The sequence below is a fragment of the Acinonyx jubatus genome, chromosome A2, assembly GCF_027475565.1.
Source record: "Acinonyx jubatus isolate Ajub_Pintada_27869175 chromosome A2, VMU_Ajub_asm_v1.0, whole genome shotgun sequence".
NCBI lineage: Eukaryota > Metazoa > Chordata > Mammalia > Carnivora > Felidae > Acinonyx > Acinonyx jubatus.
Genome location: NC_069383.1, coordinates 144,972,496 through 144,993,867, shown reverse-complemented (window position 1 = coordinate 144,993,867; position 21,372 = coordinate 144,972,496). Strand labels below are relative to the sequence as shown.

The following is a 21,372-nucleotide window of genomic DNA, read 5'->3' as shown; positions in this document are numbered from 1 at the left end:
CTGGGCCGATGTCACTGACCTCCTCCCTGACCCCAAGGGCTGCAACAGACCCCAGAGCACCTGTCTGTGCCCAGAACCCCTTCTGCCTTCTCACTTTTTGTCTTTCCTGCTTAGCCAGCTAGGGTTTCACATGAGCTTTTTCACTGCAGAGCCTCTATCCCAGCAAACCCTCAGCCACTCGGCACATGCATCTCAAGCGTCTGCTCCGCTTTGAGCTGCTGGCCCGTGGGTGTCCTTCCCAAGCGTGGGAGCCTGGAGCACTCCCCCGCTTCTGACAGCCCCTTATGCCGCCATTCTGTGTAGCGTGGGTTTGCTGGTACTCCGGGCCCCACAGCAGGCAAGTTCCAGGCTCTAGCCCCGGTGGCCATCTCTCTCTGCAGGGAAGATGGAAAACTACGAGCTGATCCACTCGAGCCGCGTCAAATTCACCTACCCCAGTGAGGAGGAGATTGGGGACCTGACTTTCACTGTGGCCCAGAAGATGGCTGACCCAGAGAAGGCGCCAGCCCTCAGCATCCTGCTGTATGTGCAGGCGTTCCAGGTGGGCACGCCGCCCCCTGGGCGCTGCAGGGGCATGCTGCGCCCCAAAACGCTCCTGCTCACCAGTGCTGAGATCTTTCTCCTGGACGAGGACTTTGTCCACTACCCATTGCCTGAGTTCGCCAAAGAGCCGCCACAGAGAGACCGGTACCGGCTGGACGACGGCCGCCGTGTCCGAGACCTGGACCGCGTGCTCATGGGCTACCAGACCTACCCGCAGGCCCTCACCCTCATCTTTGACGATGTTCAGGGCCGTGACCTCATGGGCAGCGTCACCCCGGACCACTTCGGGGAAGTAGCAGACGGCCCTGCCAGCAGCAGCCAGGGCCGTGAGGTCCAGTGGCAGGTGTTTGTCCCCAGCGCTGAGAGCCGTGAGAAGCTCATCTCGCTGCTGGCTCGCCAGTGGGAGGCCCTGTGTGGCCGTGAGCTGCCCGTCGAGCTCACTGGCTAGCCCGGACCACAGCTGGCCCCTGCTGCCTGCCATGCCCACCCTGGCGTCCACTCAGGGCGGGAAGCAGGCTCTCTTTGTCATTTTTAAAGCGTTTTCTCCTCCCTTTGGGGTACCTTCATTTGACTGTCCTCAGAGAATGTGAACATAGGTGTTCAGTTACTTCTTTCCAGTACTGGGAGTGAAAGCGCCGGCACCCTCCAGGACCTCCATGTGCCGCCAGCCTCCTGTGGTCTGTTGCCTGCCCTGGTGCGGTGTGGCCAGCATTCTAGTGTCGTGTCTTCTGTCGTGGGACTGTTATTAACATGTGGCACCATGGGTCCGATTTATTCTTCTTTGTGTCCTTTCCTGAAATGTCCAGTCACGTGCTGTCATTGTGCTGTTTGCTGCTAATCGTGAAGCTGGTAGCAAAATACATGTCGGAAGCTCCCGCCCCGTGCAGTTTTCCAAAGTGGAGGCCTCTGCTGGTCCAGACAAGTGGGAAAGCCCCATGGGGGCAGGAGTCCCCAGGCCTTGGGCTGAGAGGGATAGGGACAGGGGACCTAGAGCTACCAGCACCGAGTGTGATTCCTGTTGCCTGTTTACTCCAATAAAGCAGAGTTTGACACAGTCTGGGTCTTTTATTTCAAGGGGCACTGGGGTCCCAGCAGGGCACTGGACCAGGGCAGGGCTGGCATGAGGGAGAGGGTACCCTAGAGAAGCAGGAAGGTGAGCTACTGGGGGCAAGGGAAAAGCGGGGGAGGGAGAAGGGCTTGGAGGGCAAAGGAGCTGCTCTTCCAGGGTGGTGCTGGCAGGGGAGTGCCGGCACAGGGGAGGTGTCAGGGGACCCTTGGGATCGGGCCGTGCTGAGCTGGGGTTAGACCCTGAGGCTCAGGGCACACCTGGTACATGGGCTCACTGGCTTTCTGCTTCCTGCAGGTCTGGAATGTCACACCTGGCCCGGCCCCAGCTGAAGCTGCAGTCTGTTGTGAGGGTAAGGCCTGGAGTCTGGGATTGTGTAGGCTGGGGCCTGGGGGGTCTCACCGGGAGCGCTGGCAGGAAGATGGCCTGTGGGAGGTGGCGCCAGGTGGTGGATAGGATGTTCCTGTTCTCAGAGAAGTGGGGGTTGCCTCGGGGAGCCCTGCCAGACAAGGACCTGGGATGTCTTTGGGAGCCAGTCCCATGTCTCACCCTTTCTCACCCCATTCCTACCCCCAGAGTGGGGCCCTGGAGCCCCACTTGTCTCTTCTATCCTGGTCCAGTGAGGAGTCTCAGTTCCCAAGGCCCTGGGGCCATTTGGGTCAGGCAGGACTGGAGAAGAGGTGAGTGGAGGGTGGCCAGCCCAGCTTCCAGCGTACAACTCCTGTTCTTCAGGAGGGTCTGCAGCACTCGTCACCCTCAGGAAGGCTGCCCCGGGGCGGGTGGGGGGGGGGGGGGAACCACATTTGGGAAGGTCTCTCCACTCAAAACCTCCCCAGCCAGATTTCAAAAGCTAGCCCAGTCGATGGCTCCTCCAGCCAGTGAGGGGAGAGAGGCCTGCTTAGGAGGAGGAGGAGGAGGAGGAGGAGGAGGAGGAGGAGGAGGAGGAAGGGGAGGAGGAGGGGGAGGGGGAGGAGGAGGAGGAGGAGTCAGGGGACAAGGCTTCTCTCCCTACCAGGCTTTTATTGAAGACATTTACGTGGCTACCAGCCTCTATCTGTTGTGTGTAAACAGGGATGGTGCCAACCAGAGGCAGGGTCCACCATGCCCAGGCCTGGCATACACAGGCCTCACCACCTGGGCTACTGTTCCCAGGCCCCATGGACCAGCATGATAGTCGGCCCTTGCCTGAGTCCGTGAGGACAGAATCTACTGGCAAGGGGCTGCGCTGTGTAGTGCACGGGGCCCTGCAGGCAACAGACCTTAAGCGTTGAGAATGGGACCTTAATACTGATTAGCCAAGCAACCTTAGACAAGTGCCCCAGCACTGAGTCTAGTTTCCCCACCAGTAACAGGGATGATAAAGGTACCTGCCTGCCTGCCTTCATTCACTCCACAAATCTGTACTAAGCATCAACCATGAGAAACAGCCAGACACCATCCGTGCTTTCCCATAGCTGACATTCCATCAGAGGACAGAGAATAAATGAAATAAAGTGTCAGCTGGTGGCAAGTGCTAGGAGGTGATGGTAGCTGGTGACCCTTGCTTGACCTGAGGCTGACCTTGGGGTGAGTCCCTGTGAAAGGATCTGGGGGAACAGCAGCAGGTTAGGAAGTGGAGAGGCTCATGGCAGAGCAGGCAAGCTCAGGGGCTGGTAGAGGGGTTTGGGGTGCAGTGGGAAGCCAGGAGGCTCCTTGGGAAGAGGAGGAGGGTGCAAGAACAAGGTGGAGGGTGTGGCTGGGGCAGGTGAGCCAAAGAAGGGTCTGATGCGCTGTCTGCTTAGCACGGGCCCCGCACCTGCTCTCAGCAGTTGGCAAGGTCAAGACAGGCAGACCTGATTCAGGGGCTGCCCTACCCACAACCACCAGAGCCCCCCACCCCCAGAGCCTATGAATGATACAGGCTGGGCTTGCAGACAGGGGCTGGATGGTTGTTTACATCGGAATTTGCTTCACACCCTCTGATAAGCCCCAGGCTTGTGGCTGCTGGTGGGCTTGGGGGCAGTGATACCAAGAGGAGGGTCCCAGGCCAGGAAGCCCCAAACAGGGCCCAGGCTGACCTTGCAGGGGTCAGCGGCCAGCACCTTCCCTTCCGCCTGCAGGCTGCTGATAGCAGAAGGAAATCCTGGCGGGTTCCTGTGGGGGTGAACTGGCGGGGCCTCCAGGCTGCTTTTAAAGCAACTGCCCGCCCCGTCCCACCCGCCTGTCCTGTGCCTGCCTCCTAAAGCTCATTCCCCACACTGGCTGCCCTGACTGTCCTGGACGGCGTGCCCGCCAGCCGCCACCAGCCATGGCAGGGCCCCGGGGCCGCCTCCTGCTCTGCCTCCTGGCCTTCTGCCTAGCAGGCTCCAGCTTCACCAGGGGGCAGAAGGTGAGTAGGAGCCAGTGTGGGGGACATGGTATCCAGGCCCGCTGGCCAGTGGTGGGAGCAGGGAGGGAAGTGTGCACAGATCGGGCACAGGTCTGGGGGGACACATGGGGCAGCCGATACTTGTCTGACTCTGAGCAAGACCAGAGGGCTGGGCTGTTGTGCCCAGCTCCACAGGCTGAGAGGTCTGTGTCTAGCTGCCTCGGGTGGCAGGGGTGTGTTGGCCTGCCCTCCTGTAACTGCACCCAGCCTGCCAGCCATGTGGTGTGGGCAGCCATCCCAGGGCTCCCCAGCCTGAAGTTGGGGGGTACAGAGCCAGGCCCATCCTCCTGCCCTCCCTGTCCAGACTGGGGCCTGGTCTCTCTGTGACCCTGGGGATCTGGCCTGGGGATTGGAGATAAAATCACCCCCAACCCTGGAGGGTTGTGGAACACACATGTATGTGTGCCTGTATTTGGCCCCAGGGGTAGAATGAGGTCTACTCAACCCTACTCCCTCTGGGTAAGCAGCAGCCAACAGGAATACTCTCAAACCTAAGAGCTGCCCTTTATCAAGTGCACAGCCCTGGGTGTACCTGGCCATTATCCTCTGGAATCTTCATGACCCCTGGACAGTGGGTCCTGTTCTCTGCCTGAGGGAGCTTAAGTTCAAGGATGATGGAGACCGGTCTGTCCAACTCTGGAGCCATACTCCCAATCACTGCCTGTGAGTCCCCAGAGAAGGGGTCCCAGTGTGTGGCTGTCAGGTCCCAGGTGTGTCAGCTGCCTCCCGGCTGCCGGGCTGCAGGTCTGCTTGAGCCCCGGAGCAGGGACATTGTCCCCACTGGAGCTTCCGGAAGAGCCTCCCACCCTGAAGGTGGAGATAGAGTTGCCTGGCTGGGGCCTGCCTACAGTTGAGGGTTCCCTCCACCATGAGGCCAAGTTCATTTGATTCTTGGGACAACTGCTGCTGTCCCCATTATTATTAGTGGGCAGGCTGGGTTCCAGAGAGGAAGGACTTGTCCAGGATTCCACTGCCAGGCAGGGCCAGATCGGAGCTGGAGATGGGCAGGTTGGAGGCTGCAGGGGTGACCGATGGTTGGAAGAGCCCAGGATTCTAGGCTGCACTCAGCCCTGCAGGTGGGTTCCCATTCCCTCCCTCCTCCATTTTTCCCACAAGTGAAATACAAGGGCATTTCATAGGCCTTGCCACCTCCCCATGTTCTGGGGACAGGGGTCGATGAGGGGCCTCACGCTGGGAATTTTTCCCTGTCAAAGACCTATGCTCTGACCACCTCTGAGTCGGTATCCTGGGGCTGGGGCTTAGCCAGCCTGGGCCAGGTCTGATGGTCCCCGGGGCTCCTATGAACAGGGAGGTGGCAATACCGGCCTTCTCTTGCATCCTCAGTCACCCGACCCTCCTGGCAATCCCTATAGTGTGAGGCCCTCTCTAAATATTAGGAAACTGAGGCTCCAGGGGGTAAGGATGACCTGTGGGTCACACAGCCAGTGAGAGGCAGAAGCAGGACTCAAACACAGGCAGGTTCAGGCAGTAGAGGCAAGGAAGGCTTCCTGGAAGAGGGGGAGTGTTAGCCCTTGTCCATTCAAAACGCCTTTTGCTTAGTGTCTCCTCTGTGCTGGTGCTGGCGGAGCCGGTAGTCTCAAGCTGGGGGTTGGAGGGAGAAGAGCCCTGATCTAGGGCAGAGAAAGCAGTTGGGGGTTTGGAGGGGGCTGCCCCTCTGAGGCAGTTTGGGTTCTGGGCCCCAGGCCCCATCTTGGGGGAATTTCTCCCACTGGCAACAGGCTTTACACCTCATGTCTCCTCAACTTCCCCAGCAACATCTGTCTCTGTGGGAAGCAGATGTTGCAAAATCAGTTCTGGATCGGAGCAGGGAGGGGGCAGCACCCAGGGCCTGGCTCAGGTGGTTCTGAGGTGCCCGGGAAAGAAGAGAATCTGATTCAGCACTGGGCTGTGACCCAGAGGGACCAGCGGTGACGCTGTGCACTGGGGAGGCTGGTGCCCCTTCCAGGCTGTAGGGCAGAGGGGCCCGGTGCCCACATGTGGTACACTCCCCACGGGAAGTATGATTCAGCCACTGACTTATCCACCCTTCACCATTTCACACACATTTCCCAATGCAGCAGCCTGAGAGTGAGTGTGTCCCCCTTGGGACACCTTCCTCCTGTGCTCACCTCCACACTCCACACCCCACCGTCCTGCCAAGAGCCAAGAAAGCGTGCTGTCTCCCTCCCCTAAACCCTTCCATTCCTCTGAGAGCCAGTCCCCGGGCCAGTGGTGGCCACAATGGCAACTGGGCCCGGCTGGCCGGGTGGCCCTCAGGGGTGCCTTTGCCCTGAGCCAGCAGCTGCCCAGGCTTGGAGTTACCCAACTTCCTAGACATTCCCTGGCTCAGCAAAGGCTGAGCCCCAGGGTGGGGAATGAGACCACAACACTCAGCCCCACGGCTGGGCCTAAGGCCACTTTCAGCAACTTCCTTCTTTGCAGACCACAGAGGCATGAGCGGAAAGGGCCAAATCACAGCAGCAGAAAGCGGCCCTCGGATCCTCTCAGAAGTGTCATGCTGCTGTTTCTTCTCTCCTCTTGCCTTGAGAGGCCTCACACGTGTAACCTAGGAAAGAGATGTTCTGGGCTCACTCCCTTTGCACTGCAGCATGTTCAGCATTTTTTAGATTAGAATATCTTAGATTCTCTAGTCTGGGCCCTGGAACCCCAAATCCTCTCTTCCATCAACACACACTCTCCTATGGCCCTTTCTCCCACTTACAATGTAGACTTAAACTTCCATCCCTCCAGGGCATGGCACTGTTCTCAGGACTTTGTTGCCATGACGGTGGCCCCAGGGATAGTGGACTGGCAGGGGCTGTGGCAGGCCAGTGAGTGGGACCACAGGGCTGGGCTTTCTCAGCATCCGGCACCCTCAGGGGATGGTCTCTTCTCTTCCCCCCACCCCCTCCCCCACCTTGGCCAGAGGTCCATTTAAAACAAACCAGTTGGCCTGGCCACTGGCCTCTCTCCTTGGCCGCTCTCTGCCTTGTCACACTTTGTCACCTGCTCCTTTCCACTTCCTGGCTTTTGCCTCTCCTGTCCCCTCTACCAGGGGCACTACCCTGGCCAACTCTTATCCATCTTTCAGCCCCAACTCAATTGAGTCACCACCCCTGGGAAGCCGCCTGGGTCCTCACAGCTCCCTCGCGCCAGCATTGCCCACCCGATGATAAGTTGTGGACCTCTGGGTCCGCGTTCTTGTGTGGGGCCAGGGGCCAGGCGCCAGGCCTGGGGTCAGGACTTAGGGAACCCATGCAGACTCCCTGTGCACGTCTGCTCACACAGGCCTACCTCTTGGGTCTGGGGCTGGCTGTTGGGTCTCTGCCCCTGGGGCAGCTGAGCAGGCCCTTGGGCTTGCTGAGAGGGTCATTTAGCAGCACAGTGGAGACATGCTCAGGGCAAAGTGATGACCAAAGGGGTTCTGCCTGGGCCTGGGAATTGAATCGCTGTGCTCTCCCAAGCAGTGTCTGCTGTGGCATTTAGTGTTTACTCTTAAGTGAGAGGTGATAATGGACACTAGGTTGAGAATTCAGGTTCTGGTCCCTGACAGACCCAGTCTCTGGGTGTTTTGGGGCCCAGGGTTCAGTTTTGTCATCTGAATGAACTAAGGTCTAACAAAATGGCTGGGTTCTCATCACGTCAGGAGGTGTAGACTCTGAGGCTTCTGGGCATATGTTTGTGGCCGTGGGCAGAAGTCCGTGGCTGTGGTATAGGAACATACCGTGGCAGGGAGGACCTGTGACAGGTAGGTTTCCCCATCTCTCACAGCTTCCCCTGTCCTCACTGGAACAGGTGGGAAACCAAGGCCTGGAGAGAAGTGCTAGGCCTTGCCTCAGTCAGAGCAGAACCAGGACTGGGTACAGGGTCCAGGCTGCCTCGCCCCAAATTCCACTTGTTGCCCAGGTGCGGTCCAGACGCTGCGATGTGAAGACCAAGTTTGTCATGCGCATACCCTGCACCATGTGCCCTGCCATTAAGAGGCGGATGTGCCCCCCAGGCTGGCTTCGGGAGTTACCAGAGAAGATCTCACAGGACTGCCGGTGTGGATCCCCACCTCCATCCTTGTCCACTTCCAGGAGCATCCTGTAGGGTGGAGGAGGGCTGGGGGGCACGAAGGAGAGCCTGGCAGGCTTGGGTGGTGAGGGCAGGGACTCACTTATTCACATGTCTGTTGCCCTTCCAGTGGGGCAGAGATAGGGAGTAGGGAGGAGGTGGGGGCAGCTGGTATTTATTGAGCACCTACTACTTGCCAGCCCTGTGCTCAGCTCCGGACCAGGCAGACAGAGAGAAGGCAGAGCCAGAGCACTGGAACCCAGTGTGGGGAGGCCAGGCTGGGGGCTGCAGAGTGGGAGTCCCTCCTGTCACCCTGCCCATGTTTGTGCCCAGCTACGAGGTGCAGCTGGGGGACTCTTTGATGTCTATGAGCGGCTGCAGCATGGAGTGCTGGAAGGACGTGGTGGAGAAGGCCTGCTGCCCCGGCTACTGGGGATCCCAGTGTTATGGTATTGGTGGGGGCCCAGCCCTGCTCCTCATACTCCAGCCCTGGGTGCCCCCATCTGTAGCTTCTGCCTGCATCACCTTCCACTCGTTCAGTAAATGGACACTGAGTGAGCAGCAGCATAGCTTGGCTGCCTGGGGGAGGGGCCGGGGCTGCCCGGAGCTGCTGGGGTCAGGGGTGAATTGTGAGTTCCTAGGGGCACAGCTGAGTTCCGGGGGGCGTGGTTCACAGAGTGTCCTGGAGGTGCTGAGACTCCGTGTAATGGCCGTGGGACCTGCCTGGATGGCATAGACGGGAACGGGACCTGTGTGTGCCAGGTAAGGGCCTGGTAGGGCTGGGGTGGGGGCAGTGGAGGGCTGCACTGACTTGCTGCAAATCTCTGCCAGGAAAACTTCAGTGGCTCCTCCTGCCAGGAGTGCCAAGACCCCAGCCGATTTGGGCCCAACTGCCAGTCAGGTGAGTGCTGGCGGGGCAGGGGGCAGGGCCACTGCCCACCTGGGGAACTGTGGAGACCTAGTCCATGTACCCGCCCCCCAGCAGGCTCCCTCCCAGTCCCTCAGCCTGACACTTCACCTCCAAGGACGTGAGCTTTGCCAGCTCATACCTCCAGCCCTGTACTGTTCCCAGAGGCCTTCACCAGGAAGCCACCCCCTGGGCCCCTAGGCTAGGCCAGGAGCCTCCCTTGGGCTCCCATCTCCCCTGTGGTCCTACATTACAGCCCTGTATTCTTGGGCTGGTGCCAGCTGAAACTGAGTTCTAGAAATGCAGAGGGTAGGGACTCAATGTCCCCGTGTGTCCCTGTGTGTCCCTCCCAGTGTGCAGCTGCGTGCATGGCATGTGCAGCCATGGGCCACTTGGAGATGGAAGCTGCCTGTGTTTTGCTGGATACACCGGAGCCCGCTGTGACCAAGGTGGGCAGGGATGCTGGGATAGGATGGAATGGCAGCCTCCTGCTCACTGAGCAAGTGCTGAGCCCTTGCTCAGTGACCAGAGCAAGAGAGGCCAGTAGGTGAGGGATGGGGCCTGAGCCTCAGCAGGACTTCTGCCCAAAGCCTAATTTCTTTCAAAGTAGGAAAGAGACACAGTGGTCTGGGGGAGGGAACGCCATCTGAGACTTATACTGCCCAGAGGCCAAGAGAGGGTAAGGCCCTGGCCAGAGTTACACAGCAAACTGGGCAGAACATCTTCGTTCCTATCTTCCTTCCTCCCCAACCTGGAGCTCTGAGTCACCACAATGCTCCCCCCTCTTCACTCAGAGCTGCCAGTCTGCCAGTCCCTGAATTGTCCCCAGAACTCCCAGTGCTCTGCAGAGGCCCCTGCCTGCAGCTGCCTCCCGGGCCACACCCAGCAGGGCAGAGAATGTAGAGGTAAGTCAGCGACCTAGATGCCGGAGGCCTAAGTTCAGAATGACCAGGGGCTGGGAAGACATCCTTTAAACAAAAAAAAATTTTTAAGCTTATTTATTTATTTGGAAAGAAAGAGAGAGAGAGAGAGAGCGCGAGTGCACACAAACCAGGGAGGGGCAGAGAGAGAGGGGGAGAGAGAGAATCCCAAGCAGGTTCTGCACAGGCAGCACAGAGCTGGACTGAGGGCTCAATCTCACAGCTGTGAGATCATGACCTGAGCCAAAATCAAGAGTTGGACACTTAACCGACTGAGCCACCCAGGCGCCCCCTTTTAAACCAGCAAGTACAATCTGGCCATTTACAGCAAGTACAGCCTGCCACCGAGAGAGGCCCTGTCTCCAAGTTCTAGATCAACTTGCTCACCTCATCTTTGGGCCATTCCTGCAGACGTGATGAGGCTCCTGGGTGCTCAGCTCACTTGGGCTCTCTCTCTCTCTGCCCTGGCAGCCCCTAATCCCTGCCAGCCATCGCCCTGTTCCCCACTGGCCCAGTGCTCGGTGAGCCCCACGGGGCAGGCACAGTGTCGCTGCCCCAAGGACTACCACGGTGACGGGACGGTGTGTCTGCCCCATGACCCGTGCACCATCAACCATGGTGGCTGCCCCATCAACTCCACCGTGTGTCTGTACCTGAGATCAGGCAAGGTGAGCCGGGCCCTGGCTCGGGCCTGTCCCGTGGTCCACCCACCCCTATTGGCTACTGGACCCTAGGCCTCTTGGCCCTCACGGGCCTCTTGGGAGCCTCAGTTGCCCCCTTTGTAAAATGGGAAGAAGATGACAGCCCTCTTCTCAGCTGGTGGGTGCACGGGCCGAGCATAGCTTTGTGGGTGCAGCAGATGCCAGTGGTTCTCACAGATGTGATGTCACCCTCCTCCCCCTGCCTGGTGGCCCAGGCCTCCTGCCAGTGTAAGCCAGGCTTGGTCAGCATCAATCACAATGCCTCTGCGGGCTGCTTTGCCTACTGTTTCCCTCATTCCTGCGACCGGTCAGCCACCTGTCAGGTGACCTCCGATGGGAAGACCAGGTAGGCACGAGGGCTTCGGGGTGGGCACCGGGGGCAGAGCAGAGAGGGTGGGCTGGGCAGGGGCAAGTGTGCACACATGCGCACCCTCAGTTCAAAGGCCCTGAGGGGACAGTTGCATGAGGGCCAGGAGGTAGGGACTGGCCATACCCCTGCCCTGACCCATTCTACCCATGTCCCTAGCTGTGTGTGCAAGGAGGGCGAGGTAGGGGATGGGCGTGCCTGCTATGGACACCTGCTCCATGAGATACAGAAGGCCAGCCAACTGGGTGTGGTATTCCTGCGGCTGAGAGTCACCCTGGCCATGTTGGGTGTGTGACCCCTACCGCCTGCCTGTGACCTTGTCCCTCATACTCACATTCTTAGGTGGGAGGGAGGGGCCGACTCTGCAAGGATGCCCTGTCTCTCTGCCCAAGAGCTATGGAAGTAGAGTGGGCCAGGGTGGGGTGTGTGATTGGAGGTGGGAGCTAGTCCCCCAAATCCTGATGCCTCTCATCTACCCTAGACCTAGGCCCAGTGCCCACCACCCAACTCTCCAAAACATAGGACTGATGCCTGAGGTTTTCCCAGATCTATTCTAATACATCCTCTCCCGGCTCCCAGACCAGGGCTGCCGCGAGATCCTCACCACATCGGGCCCATTTACCGTGCTGGTACCGTCCCTCTCGTCTGTCTTCTCCAGGACCATGAACGTGAGCCCTTCCCCTTGAGGAGCTGGCTGCCAGCCCTTGCCTCCTCCCTGGACCTGCCCCAGGCTTGAGGGCCCCAAGAGAGGCCACACTCTGGGGATCTGAGGCCTGGGACGCCCCTTGTCCTGTCCATTGCTTGGGCAGCGTGGCATGACAACCGCCACGGGCCCATTTGGCACCCTCGTCCCTCTTTGCCCACAGGCGTCCGTTGCCCGGCAGCTCTGCAAACAGCACATCATAGCGGGACAGCACATCCTGGAGGAATTGGGGACCCAGCAGACACGCAGGTGGTGGACACTGGATGGGCAGGAGCTCACCGTCACTTTCAACCACTTCATGGTAAGGAGGGCAACCCCAGCCTGGGGACCAGAGGTGTCACAGTTGGGGGACGCTGCCTGAGCATGGTGTGGAGGTGGAACAGAGCCTTGGGACAGGAGGCTGGCCTGTGCCGTATGAGCCAGAGGTCTCACGTCTCAGCAGAAGTACACATACAAGTACAAAGAGCACCCCCAGCAAACATTCACCATCCAAAAGGCCAACTACCCGGCAGCCAATGGTGTCTTCCACTTGGTCACTGCTCTGCAGTGGCAGCCCCCACCAGAGCTCCCTGAGGACCCCAAGGTAAGCCAGTGCCCTCCCCTTTCTCCATCTCGTGCCACTGGGTGACCTCTGACTCCCACAGAGTTCAAAGAGTGGGCAGGGGCAGTTCTGGGCAGGAGTGGAACAGAACTCCTTCCCCTCTGAGGCTGACGCAGCCTCACCCTTTTCTCTGGGGCTCTCATGCTTGTCCCTTGCTACAGAGAACCATCGGCCAGATCCTTGCCTCTACTGAGGCCTTCAGCCGGTTTGAAACCATCCTGGAGGTGAGTTTGGGGGAATGGTCCTAGCCCATCTGATCTTTTGGCTCGGGACCCCTCATTACCCCAGAGGGATCTGGGGATCTGGAGCAGTATGGGTCTTTGCCCATGCCCCCACCCTGTAACCTGCCCATCACCATCCTGAGGTCCTGTGTTAGCATGGACCCAATGCCATTGTCTCCCACTTACTCCTCGTGGGCATTCCCTGCAGGCTGAGGGTTGTGGGGCCCAGGCAGGCCTCAGAGGTAGAGGCCGAGCCTCGCTGAGCCTCCTTCTCACTGTCACAGAACTGTGGGCTACCCTCCATCCTGGATGGGCCTGGGCCATTCACAGTGTTTGTCCCAAGCAACGAGGCTGTGGACATGTTGCGTGATGGCCGTCTGATCTACCTCTTCACAGCAGTAAGCTTGGTGGGGAGAAGGGGCTGGGGAGACAGGGTACCTGGGCCTCTACCCTCCCCTACCAAGCCCTCTCTCCCTTGCCAGGGTCTGTCCAAACTACAGGAGCTGGTGAAGTACCACATCTACAGCCATGGGCAGGTGAGAGGCTCTTCTCTGGAAGGGTGACCAGCTTGTACCTGCTGCTGGGCTTTTGGATGCTTGTCTGTAGGTCTTGGCCTCCCTGGGAGTCCCTTTTCCTCTCCCCATCTGTTTGGACTCTATAAGCACAGAAGAGAGTCTGGGGACCAAGGTGGTGGCTGTGAGTCACCTGGGCAGGACTGTTTGGGGCTTTACAGTGTGGCTAATGCCCAGCCTAAGGCCACACTCTCCTCCGCCTCAGCTGACCATTGAGAAGCTCATCTCCAAGGGTCGGGTCCTCACCATGGCAAACCAGGTCCTGGCTGTGAATATCTCTGAGGAGGTGAGCTCCACAAACAAAATCTGGAACAAATGGACTGATGGAGGAGCTGGTGATGACTGGCTGGTTATGTGGTCTCTTTTGGACCTGCCTTTATGCTCTGAGCCCCATGGAGTGCAGGCCCTGGTGGGACTATGTGGGAGGCAGGCACAGATCAAATCCCTCTCCTGGGGCCCAACAGACCGGGGGGGCTCCAAAGACGTGGAGGGTGGGCACAAGGGTGGGGGGGGTGGTATTCCGTGTAACTTGGGGCGCAGAGGCTGGAAACCACATGAGCAGGCACTACAGGGCTCAGGACACAGAGGCTGGGGCAGCTTTGCCAGAGCAGGAGGCTCTGGAGAGCCAGGGAGAGGGGAGAGGAGAGGGCCGGCAGGCTGGGCTGTGGGGATGAAGGAGGCATGGGCCCAGGGGTCTGCCAGGCCAGACAGGCTGCACACTGGGCTCCACCACAGGGGCGCATCCTGCTGGGACCCGAGGGCGTGCCACTACGGAGAGTGGACGTGCTGGCTGCCAATGGCGTGATCCACATGCTGGAGGGTGTCCTGCTGCCCCCGACCATCCTGCCCATCCTGCCTAAGCACTGCAACGAGGAGCAGTACAAGATCGTGGCGGTGAGCACGTGCCGCACGGTCCCAGCCTTCCTGGGGTCCCTGTTCTCCTCCAGTGGCTTTAGGGCTGGGGCCTGGGCACACACCCCACAGAGGTGCCTGCCTCCCCCACCTCCAGGTCTCAGCAGTGCTGTTGATGGTTCCTTCAAGATCACTCCTGCATCTTCTGGCCCTTTGTCCCAGCCCTCTGCCACAGTTCTCACACTCCCACGCTAAGCTCTTCCTTCTGCCCTGGCCCTCCGGCAGTTGACTCTCTCATACCTCGGGGCTTGGCTCCGTGACGCATACTTAGGGTCTTCTGTATAAATAAACCATGACTAACCACTCTGCCCGCCACCCCCCTCCTCCTGTCGGCCCTTCCCTGCACAGGGCTCCTGTGTGGACTGCCAAGCCCTGAACACCAGCATGTGCCCCCCCAACAGCATGAAGCTGGTAAGTATCCCTTGGCTGGGCCCTTAGGGCTGCCCAGTGAGACTTCCGTCATGGGTCAGGGTGGGGAGAAGGCCCTGTGAGGCTGGACCTGGAGGCTCAGTCCCTCTCGGCCCCACTGAGGGTGGGAATTCTGGACCCAGAGTGCTGAGTGGTCCCTGGATCAGAGCTGCCTGGCAAAAGGGGCCGGCTCAGGCCCCATACCTGCTGATCAGCTTTGCACGGCCCACCCCAGGACATCTTCCCCAAGGAGTGTGTCTACACCCATGACCCTACTGGGCTCAACGTCCTGAAGAAAGGCTGCGCTCACTACTGCAACCAGACTATCCTGGTGAGCCTGGGTGTGGGGTGCTCACTGCTGGTGAGCTGGAGCCTCCCCTCCGGGGCAGAGCAGGCTGCCTCCCTCAGAGAGCTGTGTTGCATCCCAGAGGGGCTTCATGCACCCCCTTGTTCTAGAGATGGGACCAGAGAGCAGCAGTGGCCCCAGATGGACCCTCAGACACGCTTTTGTCTCTTACAGAAACCTGGCTGCTGCAAAGGGTTTTTTGGGCCTGACTGTATACAGTGTCCTGGGGGCTTCTCCAACCCCTGCTATGGCAAAGGCACCGTGAGTCCCCCCACTGCCCTGGGGTGAGGGGTGGGAGTTGGCCAGTGACACCCTGTGTGTCTGAGTCAAGCCTGCCGCTCTGTGGTCTCAGGTTTCCAACATTTAGGCAGAGGGAGTTGGACCATATTGTTTTTAGTATTTTAATTAGAAATAATTAAGTAGATGGACTTGGGCACCTGTTTTCATGAAACCTATTTGTCAGTGCTTTTCTTGTGTGTTCTGTTTTGCCACTTGGTAGCATCGAGGGCAGGGAAGACACCCTAGGGGTTGTGTGTTTCTAGGTTGCGCAGAGGTCCCCCCTGAAGCCTCCAGGGCCGGGTGTCTTTTAGGGCCCCAGTTCTTTGGCAGCATCGGTGGCTTGGTCTCTTCCAGGGTGAGGTCTTCCGCAGGGAGCAGAAGCTCAGAGCCACCCCATGGAGGAAGAGGGTGTGGGGGAGGGCAAGGACAGCCCCCACCCCATGACTGGTCCCTCTTCCTGTCCACCCCCAGTGCAGCGACGGGGTCCGGGGCAATGGGGCCTGCCTCTGCTTCCCAGACTACAAAGGCATCGCCTGCCACATCTGCTCTAACCCAAACAAGCATGGAGACCAGTGCCAGGAAGGTGGGTGGTCCTGGCCCAGGCTGCCTGCCAGGGAAAAAAGGCTCTGCTTGGAAAGAGGGTTGGGGACTCTCAAGAAGGGGAATAGAGCCCCAGGAGGAAGAGTGAAGGCCAGAGGGAGGAGGGGAGGATTTGGGGACAAAAATGGATGTCTCCTTCACCCACGCCAGGATGACAGCTGTGGTTCAATCTAAAGCATGTGAGATTTAAGTCAGACACACAAAAGAACTTTCTGTTGGTGCTGTTGGGGGCAAGGAAGCTAGAATGGGGTGACTGAAAGCAATGAATGGCCCTGCTTGCATTTCTTCTGCCTGTCCACTGAGTCTGGGATGGCCTCTGATATTGTGACCCTGAAGTCAAATCTATGCCGGCTGCCCCATTCCCTGTCCCCAGTGCTCCCGTGGCTTCATCCTGGCTCCCGGCCAGCTCTGCCCCGTCTTAGCTTTCCTGATCCCATCTCCTCCCTGCAGACTGTGGCTGCGTCCACGGTCTCTGTGACAACCGTCCAGGCAGTGGGGGTGTATGCCAGCGTGGCACGTGTGCCCCAGGCTTCAGCGGCCACTTCTGCAATGAGTCCTCTGTGAACTGTGGGCCCACGGAACGGGCCCAGAGCTGCCACCTGCACGCCCGCTGTGTTAGCCAGGGAGGCGTTACCAGGTGAGGACTCACGTTTCCCCTCTGCCTTGTCCATTACCATGCATGTCAGTTCATTCGGCCTCTGAGCTCTTCCAGAGGCTCACTGGAGGCCTCTTGTTCGCTGGCTGCAGGTGTGTCTGTCTCGATGGCTTCGAGGGTGATGGCTTCTCCTGTACACCCAGCAACCCCTGCTCCCACCCAGACCGTGGTGGCTGCTCAGAAAATGTCAGTCTGTCTCTCTCCTGAAGCCCTGACCCAGGGGTGGGAGGGTCAGCCCACCATCCTGCAGAGCTGAGTCATTTCATCGTGGCTCTCACAGGCTGAGTGTGTCCCTGGGGCCCTGGGCAACCACCACTGCACATGCCACAAAGGCTGGAGCGGGGACGGCCGTGTCTGTGTGGCCATCGACGAGTGTGAGCTGGATGTGAGAGGTGGTTGTCATGCCGACGCCCTCTGCAGCTACGTGGGACCTGGGCAGGTGAGGCACAGCAAGCCTAGAGGCAGCAGAGTGGGGCAAGGGGTCTTCATTCTGGGGGTCTCTCACCCCACCCCATCTGGCTCCATGGGCATCCACTCCCAAGAACTCCAGCTGAGGGTCTCAAATCTCAGACACAAGTGAGAATGCAGGTCTGGAATGTTGAGTTGTGTAGTCTAGAAGCAGCAGACGTGTCCTGGAGACAACATGAAGGCCATGACAGTTTTAAAGGAAGGCGCATTCTAGCACCAGTCCAAGGCTGCCTATTCCCCAAATCAGAAGGCCGCGGCTCCCATCCCTCGGGGATGAGGACTCTCGTAACTGAGTCCACGAGTCCTCTGCTCTTTCTGGCCTCAGGGCCACTGTCTTCTGACCATGAGTTCACTCATTCACTCACTGGTTTCCCACATGGCACCAGGAGTGTGTTACATGCTAGTCCCTATTCTAGACTTAGGAATTCAAAGCTGAGCAAAGCGGGGGGAGACTCCTGCCCAAGGAAAGTGGCATCCCCAAATGTTTAGACTCCTGGAAATCCAGCTGTGGAGCTTTGCAGCCTCAGACCCCAGCCACAGGGTCTGAGCATCTGGAGCTTTCCTTGTGAGGCACATCAGACCCGTGAACCTGAGGACTAGGTGGCACTCAAGTGTCTAGTATGCCGATCGGGAGACCAGGCCTGGCTGGCTCTGGGTCAGTGTGTGCAGGGACCTTTCTCATGATGGTTGGGGCCACCCGCCTGTGGGGTGTCCATGGCGAGCACCCAGCTGGCTATGAGGGCTGGCACTCTCCACTCCACAAGAAGCTACACAATGTTAAAGTCCTGAACTGAGGACCAGAATAAGCAGGTTGAGATTCCCCCAACTTGCAGAGGAGGGCAACTGAGATCTGGGGAGTGTCACCACTCAGCTGCAGTGGGGACAAGCCCAAGACACAGGCATTCAGTGGGAAGGATCAGAGCAGGGTGGCAGGGTCAGAGGTGGGTCTGTGCCGCCAGCCCTGGGGCCAGCCTTGCCAACACCTCCCTGCTCACCACACGTTGCTGACCTCTCCCAGGCCTGAGGGCAGAGGGGTACCAAGTCCCCATGGATGCTTCCCTGCCGATGCCATCACTTCTGTTGGCTCATCTGGAGAGCCAGCCTCCCCTCAGGGCCTCAGAATCCTGATCTGGAGAAGCTCCATGTGTCTGAACAAGGCTCCCCAGGACATAAGGCCCATGGACAGCTGGGGAGTGGAGGAGGAGAGGGGCGTGCCCCTGGTGAGATAAGGCCCTCTGCTTCTAACCTCTCCAGAGCCGGTGCACCTGCAAGCTGGGATTCGCAGGGGATGGCTATGTGTGCAGTCCAATTGACCCCTGCCGGGCAGGCAACGGTGGCTGCCATGACCTGGTGAGGGGGCGAGAGGGCTCGGAGCCTGGGGGAGGCTCTCTGGTTGTCCCTGTCTATGGCCAGGATTGGAATCCAAGCCACAAATCCAAACCATGTCACCCCTTTGTCCACAGTATAGAGCTTTCACTTGTTCTTAAGGCCCCAACCCCTGCCCTGCCTCCCGTCTCCTCCCTTGCCCCCTACCCTCTTCTATGCTCTTGTGGCCTTCTTGAGCCCATTGCTGTCTGTCCCAACTTCATTCTGCTCTAACACCACTGCACCTCTTTCCACGTATTCTGGAAGGCCTCCCAGCTAGCTCCTCCTGCTCTCAGTTCAGGCGTCTCCTCCTGGGTGCTCCCTCAACCCTGGGCTTTCCCAACTCATGTGTCATGATGAAGTGGGGTAACTCATGTCAAGTGCTCAGTGACCTTGGAGACCTAGGGCCAGGCATACCAAAGGAGCAACATGAATGCAGATTGGCTGGATGGACAGACAGATGGTGGGGCTGGGTAGCAAGACAGGCAGGCAGCAGGAAGATAGATGATAAGGGTGAACAGAGAGATGGGGTGCTGTCCAGCTTGCCATCTGAGTACTGAACGGAGGGCCCTGTCTCTTTGCCCCACCTGCAATTCAGGCCACCTGCCAAGCAGTGGGGGGAGGTCAGCGGGTCTGCACATGCCCCTCTGGCTATGGGGGTGATGGCTTCAACTGCTACGGAGACATCTTCCGGGTGAGTGGGTCCCTGTGTTTGGCAGGGCGGCGGTGGGGGGGGGGGGGTCCTTTCACACACCTCAGGTGGGAAGAGGCAGTGCTCAGGGTCCTGGTGAGGAGGGGGCTTGGGTTTGTCCCTAGACTGATGACTTCAGCTTTTTCCCTTCCCTTAGGAGCTGGAGGCAAATTCCCACTTCTCTGTCTTCTACCAGTGGATCAAGGTAGGATAGGGCAGAATACTGGGGTTGGGGCTCAAATCCAGGAGGCCTCCCTGGATGCAGAGGTGCCACATAATATCTCCAAGAGCTGGAGGTGGGGGCAGACCTGCAGGCCGGGAGCAAGCAATCTCAGGTGGCTGCCTTCATTACTCCCCCTGCCCCCTGTCACCACGCGCACAGAGTGCTGGCATCACTCTTCCTACCGACAGCCGAGTCACAGCCCTGGTGCCCTCTGAGTCTGCCATCCGTAGGCTGAGCCCCGAGGACCAGGCCTTCTGGCTGCAGCCAAGGATGCTACCGCACCTGGTCAGGTGGGCAGCCAGGGCAGGGAGCTGGGTTGGGAAAGGGACTTCTGTGTGAGATCCCGCCCCTCCCCAAAGGTTCTCATTCTGACGACCTATGTCCACCTGTTAGGGTGGAGCCTAGTCCCAGGGTAGGTTACACTAACCTGGTTCCGTGCCCCACAGGGCCCATTTTCTCCAGGGTGCCCTCTCTGAGGAGGAGCTGGCCCGGCTGGCTGGGCAGGATGTGGCCACCCTGAGCCCCACCACACGCTGGGAGATTCACAACATCAGTGGGGTATGTGGTGAACTCTGGGCAGGAGAGGGGGTCGTGCAGAACATGGTGGGGGACTTCCCAGAAGGGGGTCCCCGGTGATGAGATTGAGGTCCCCTCGACCTCCACAGGGCCGGCAGAGGGCATACTCAGGACAGTGTCTTGGGACCAGCAGTGACTGCCCTGCCAGGGGCCGTCTGTTTGTCTTTCTCTGCATGTGCATACCTGTCCCTTTTGTGCATGGGTCCTGGTGTGGGTCTGTGTACCCATCTGGTAGGTTCTCTGGGTGTCTGGGCCAGGCTGGGGGCCACCGGTAGCTGCCTGTGTGCCCAGCAGAGTCTCTGTTGGTGCTGTACCCGCTCTTAAGTGTCTACCTGTGACTCCCTGTGGCTGAGCCCTGCTTGCTGTTTTCCAGAGGGTCTGGGTACAGAATGCCAGCGTGGATGTGGCTGACCTCCTTGCCACCAATGGTATCCTACATGTCCTCAGCCAGGTATGGCCAGAGGGGTGTGCACAGGGAACATCCTAAGCTGAGGGGCACTGACATACTGACCAGCCCCTATGCTCCACGTCAGGTCTTACTGCCTCCGAGAGGGGACGCACTGCACGGGCAGGGGTTGCTGCAGCAGCTAGACTCGGTGCCTGCCTTCCACCTCTTCCGGGAGCTGCTGCAGGTAAGGAACAGAGGAGAGAGGGGGAGTGCCTGGTCGGGGCGCCCTCCCCTGGGCCTGGAGGGAGGTGGTTGGCCCCGGGGTTGGGACTGAGGGGGATTATGCCCATTGGTGACCCTGGCCCTCCTGCCTCCAGCACCACAGCCTGGTGCCCCAGATCGAGGCAGCCACGGCCTATACCATCTTCGTGCCCACAAACCGTTCTCTGGAGGCCCAGGGAAACAGCAGCATCCTGGTGAGGTCACTGGGATAGGGCCACTGAAGGGGAGGGTGAAAACCTGGGGGAGCTTCCCATCCTATGACAAAGGGACAGGGCAGGTGGAACATACTGTCCTGGGCACTTGGTGGTCCCCGGAGTCCCTGAGCTTCTTCTCTGCCAGGATGCAGACACAGTGCGACATCACGTGATCCTGGGGGAAGCCCTCTCCACAGAATCCCTGCAGAAAGGGGGACACCGCAACTCTCTCCTGGGCCCTGCCCACTGGCTCGTCTTCTACAACCATAGTGGCCAGGTCTGCAGGGGTCAGGGGCTGGGAGTCTGCAAGCTCTGCTCCAGAGACCACCCGTCCTGGAGACCGCCCCCACCCCCCACGCCTGTAGCCCCAAGGTGAGGGTGGTAAGTGTGGGGGGGTGGACTCAGCCTCCTACTGTCCTCCTCAGCCTGAGGTGAACCACATGCCGCTGGAAGGCCCTGTGCTGGAGGCCCCTGGCCGCTCGTTGTTTGGCCTGTCGGGGGTCCTGACTGTGGGCTCAAGCCGCTGCCTGCATAGCCACGCCGAGTCCCTGCGGGTGAGAGGCCGAGGCCGGTGGGGAGGCTAGCTGGGGGTTCAGAACTGGGAGGTGCTGGCTGGCCTGGCTGGCAGGGCAGGGCAGTTGGTCAGGGGTGGGACAGGAAGGAAGGTGAGTTGGGGGGGCCCCCGTCCCAGGACCACCTGAAAGCTCTGCCCTCCCTCCCCGCAGGAGAAATGCATAAACTGTACCCGGAAATTCCGCTGCACTCAGGGCTTCCAGCTGGAGGTGAGGATGGGCCCAGCACAGCTCTGAGCTTCGACTGCTCTCTTCTCCCAAGGTGTCTGAGCCCGCAGGGCCCAGTCGGCTCACCCAAGCCTGGGGAATGGAATATCAAGGGCTGCTTGACCTCCCTGGTAGAGGCCAG

The 21,372-nt window shown here is 59.5% G+C and overlaps 2 protein-coding genes across 10 annotated transcripts in view; both read left to right on the top strand.

Moving 5' to 3' along the window:
- The window catches only part of NISCH (nischarin), a 34,588-nt gene extending 32,991 nt beyond the window's left edge, over positions 1-1,597 (top strand). For all 3 annotated transcript variants that reach the window (XM_027038892.2, XM_027038894.2, XM_053219279.1), the window contains one exon: positions 381-1,597. In XM_027038892.2, coding sequence (XP_026894693.2) covers positions 381-991 — 611 coding nt within the window. In that variant the 3' untranslated portion in view covers positions 992-1,597. The remainder of the gene's footprint in view (positions 1-380) is intronic.
- Positions 1,598-3,795: 2,198 nt separating this feature from the next.
- Positions 3,796-21,372, top strand: part of STAB1 (stabilin 1) — a 26,811-nt gene continuing 9,234 nt past the window's right edge. For 5 of the 7 annotated variants that reach the window (XR_003413815.2, XM_027038899.2, XM_027038902.2 and 2 more), the window contains exons 1-36: positions 3,796-3,977; positions 7,923-8,059; positions 8,406-8,521; positions 8,749-8,834; positions 8,904-8,973; positions 9,333-9,428; positions 9,774-9,884; positions 10,371-10,567; positions 10,816-10,946; positions 11,127-11,254; positions 11,547-11,635; positions 11,834-11,971; positions 12,110-12,253; positions 12,433-12,495; positions 12,777-12,890; positions 12,975-13,028; positions 13,270-13,350; positions 13,800-13,958; positions 14,325-14,387; positions 14,620-14,715; positions 14,905-14,991; positions 15,481-15,592; positions 16,060-16,246; positions 16,357-16,450; positions 16,545-16,703; positions 17,987-18,082; positions 18,696-18,791; positions 18,946-18,993; positions 19,171-19,301; positions 19,458-19,569; positions 19,961-20,038; positions 20,121-20,219; positions 20,353-20,451; positions 20,597-20,728; positions 20,877-21,005; positions 21,177-21,233. Coding sequence is in view for 6 of the 7 variants with exons in the window: in XM_027038899.2 (XP_026894700.1) it covers positions 3,897-3,977; positions 7,923-8,059; positions 8,406-8,521; positions 8,749-8,834; positions 8,904-8,973; positions 9,333-9,428; positions 9,774-9,884; positions 10,371-10,567; positions 10,816-10,946; positions 11,127-11,254; positions 11,547-11,635; positions 11,834-11,971; positions 12,110-12,253; positions 12,433-12,495; positions 12,777-12,890; positions 12,975-13,028; positions 13,270-13,350; positions 13,800-13,958; positions 14,325-14,387; positions 14,620-14,715; positions 14,905-14,991; positions 15,481-15,592; positions 16,060-16,246; positions 16,357-16,450; positions 16,545-16,703; positions 17,987-18,082; positions 18,696-18,791; positions 18,946-18,993; positions 19,171-19,301; positions 19,458-19,569; positions 19,961-20,038; positions 20,121-20,219; positions 20,353-20,451; positions 20,597-20,728; positions 20,877-21,005; positions 21,177-21,233 (3,870 nt within the window). In the remaining variant the exon portion in view is untranslated. The remainder of the gene's footprint in view (positions 3,978-7,922; positions 8,060-8,405; positions 8,522-8,748; positions 8,835-8,903; positions 8,974-9,332; positions 9,429-9,773; positions 9,885-10,370; positions 10,568-10,815; positions 10,947-11,126; positions 11,255-11,546; positions 11,636-11,833; positions 11,972-12,109; positions 12,254-12,432; positions 12,496-12,776; positions 12,891-12,974; positions 13,029-13,269; positions 13,351-13,799; positions 13,959-14,324; positions 14,388-14,619; positions 14,716-14,904; positions 14,992-15,480; positions 15,593-16,059; positions 16,247-16,356; positions 16,451-16,544; positions 16,704-17,986; positions 18,083-18,695; positions 18,792-18,945; positions 18,994-19,170; positions 19,302-19,457; positions 19,570-19,960; positions 20,039-20,120; positions 20,220-20,352; positions 20,452-20,596; positions 20,729-20,876; positions 21,006-21,176; positions 21,234-21,372) is intronic. The other 2 variants (XM_027038898.2, XM_027038901.2) reach the window with 1 other exon arrangement.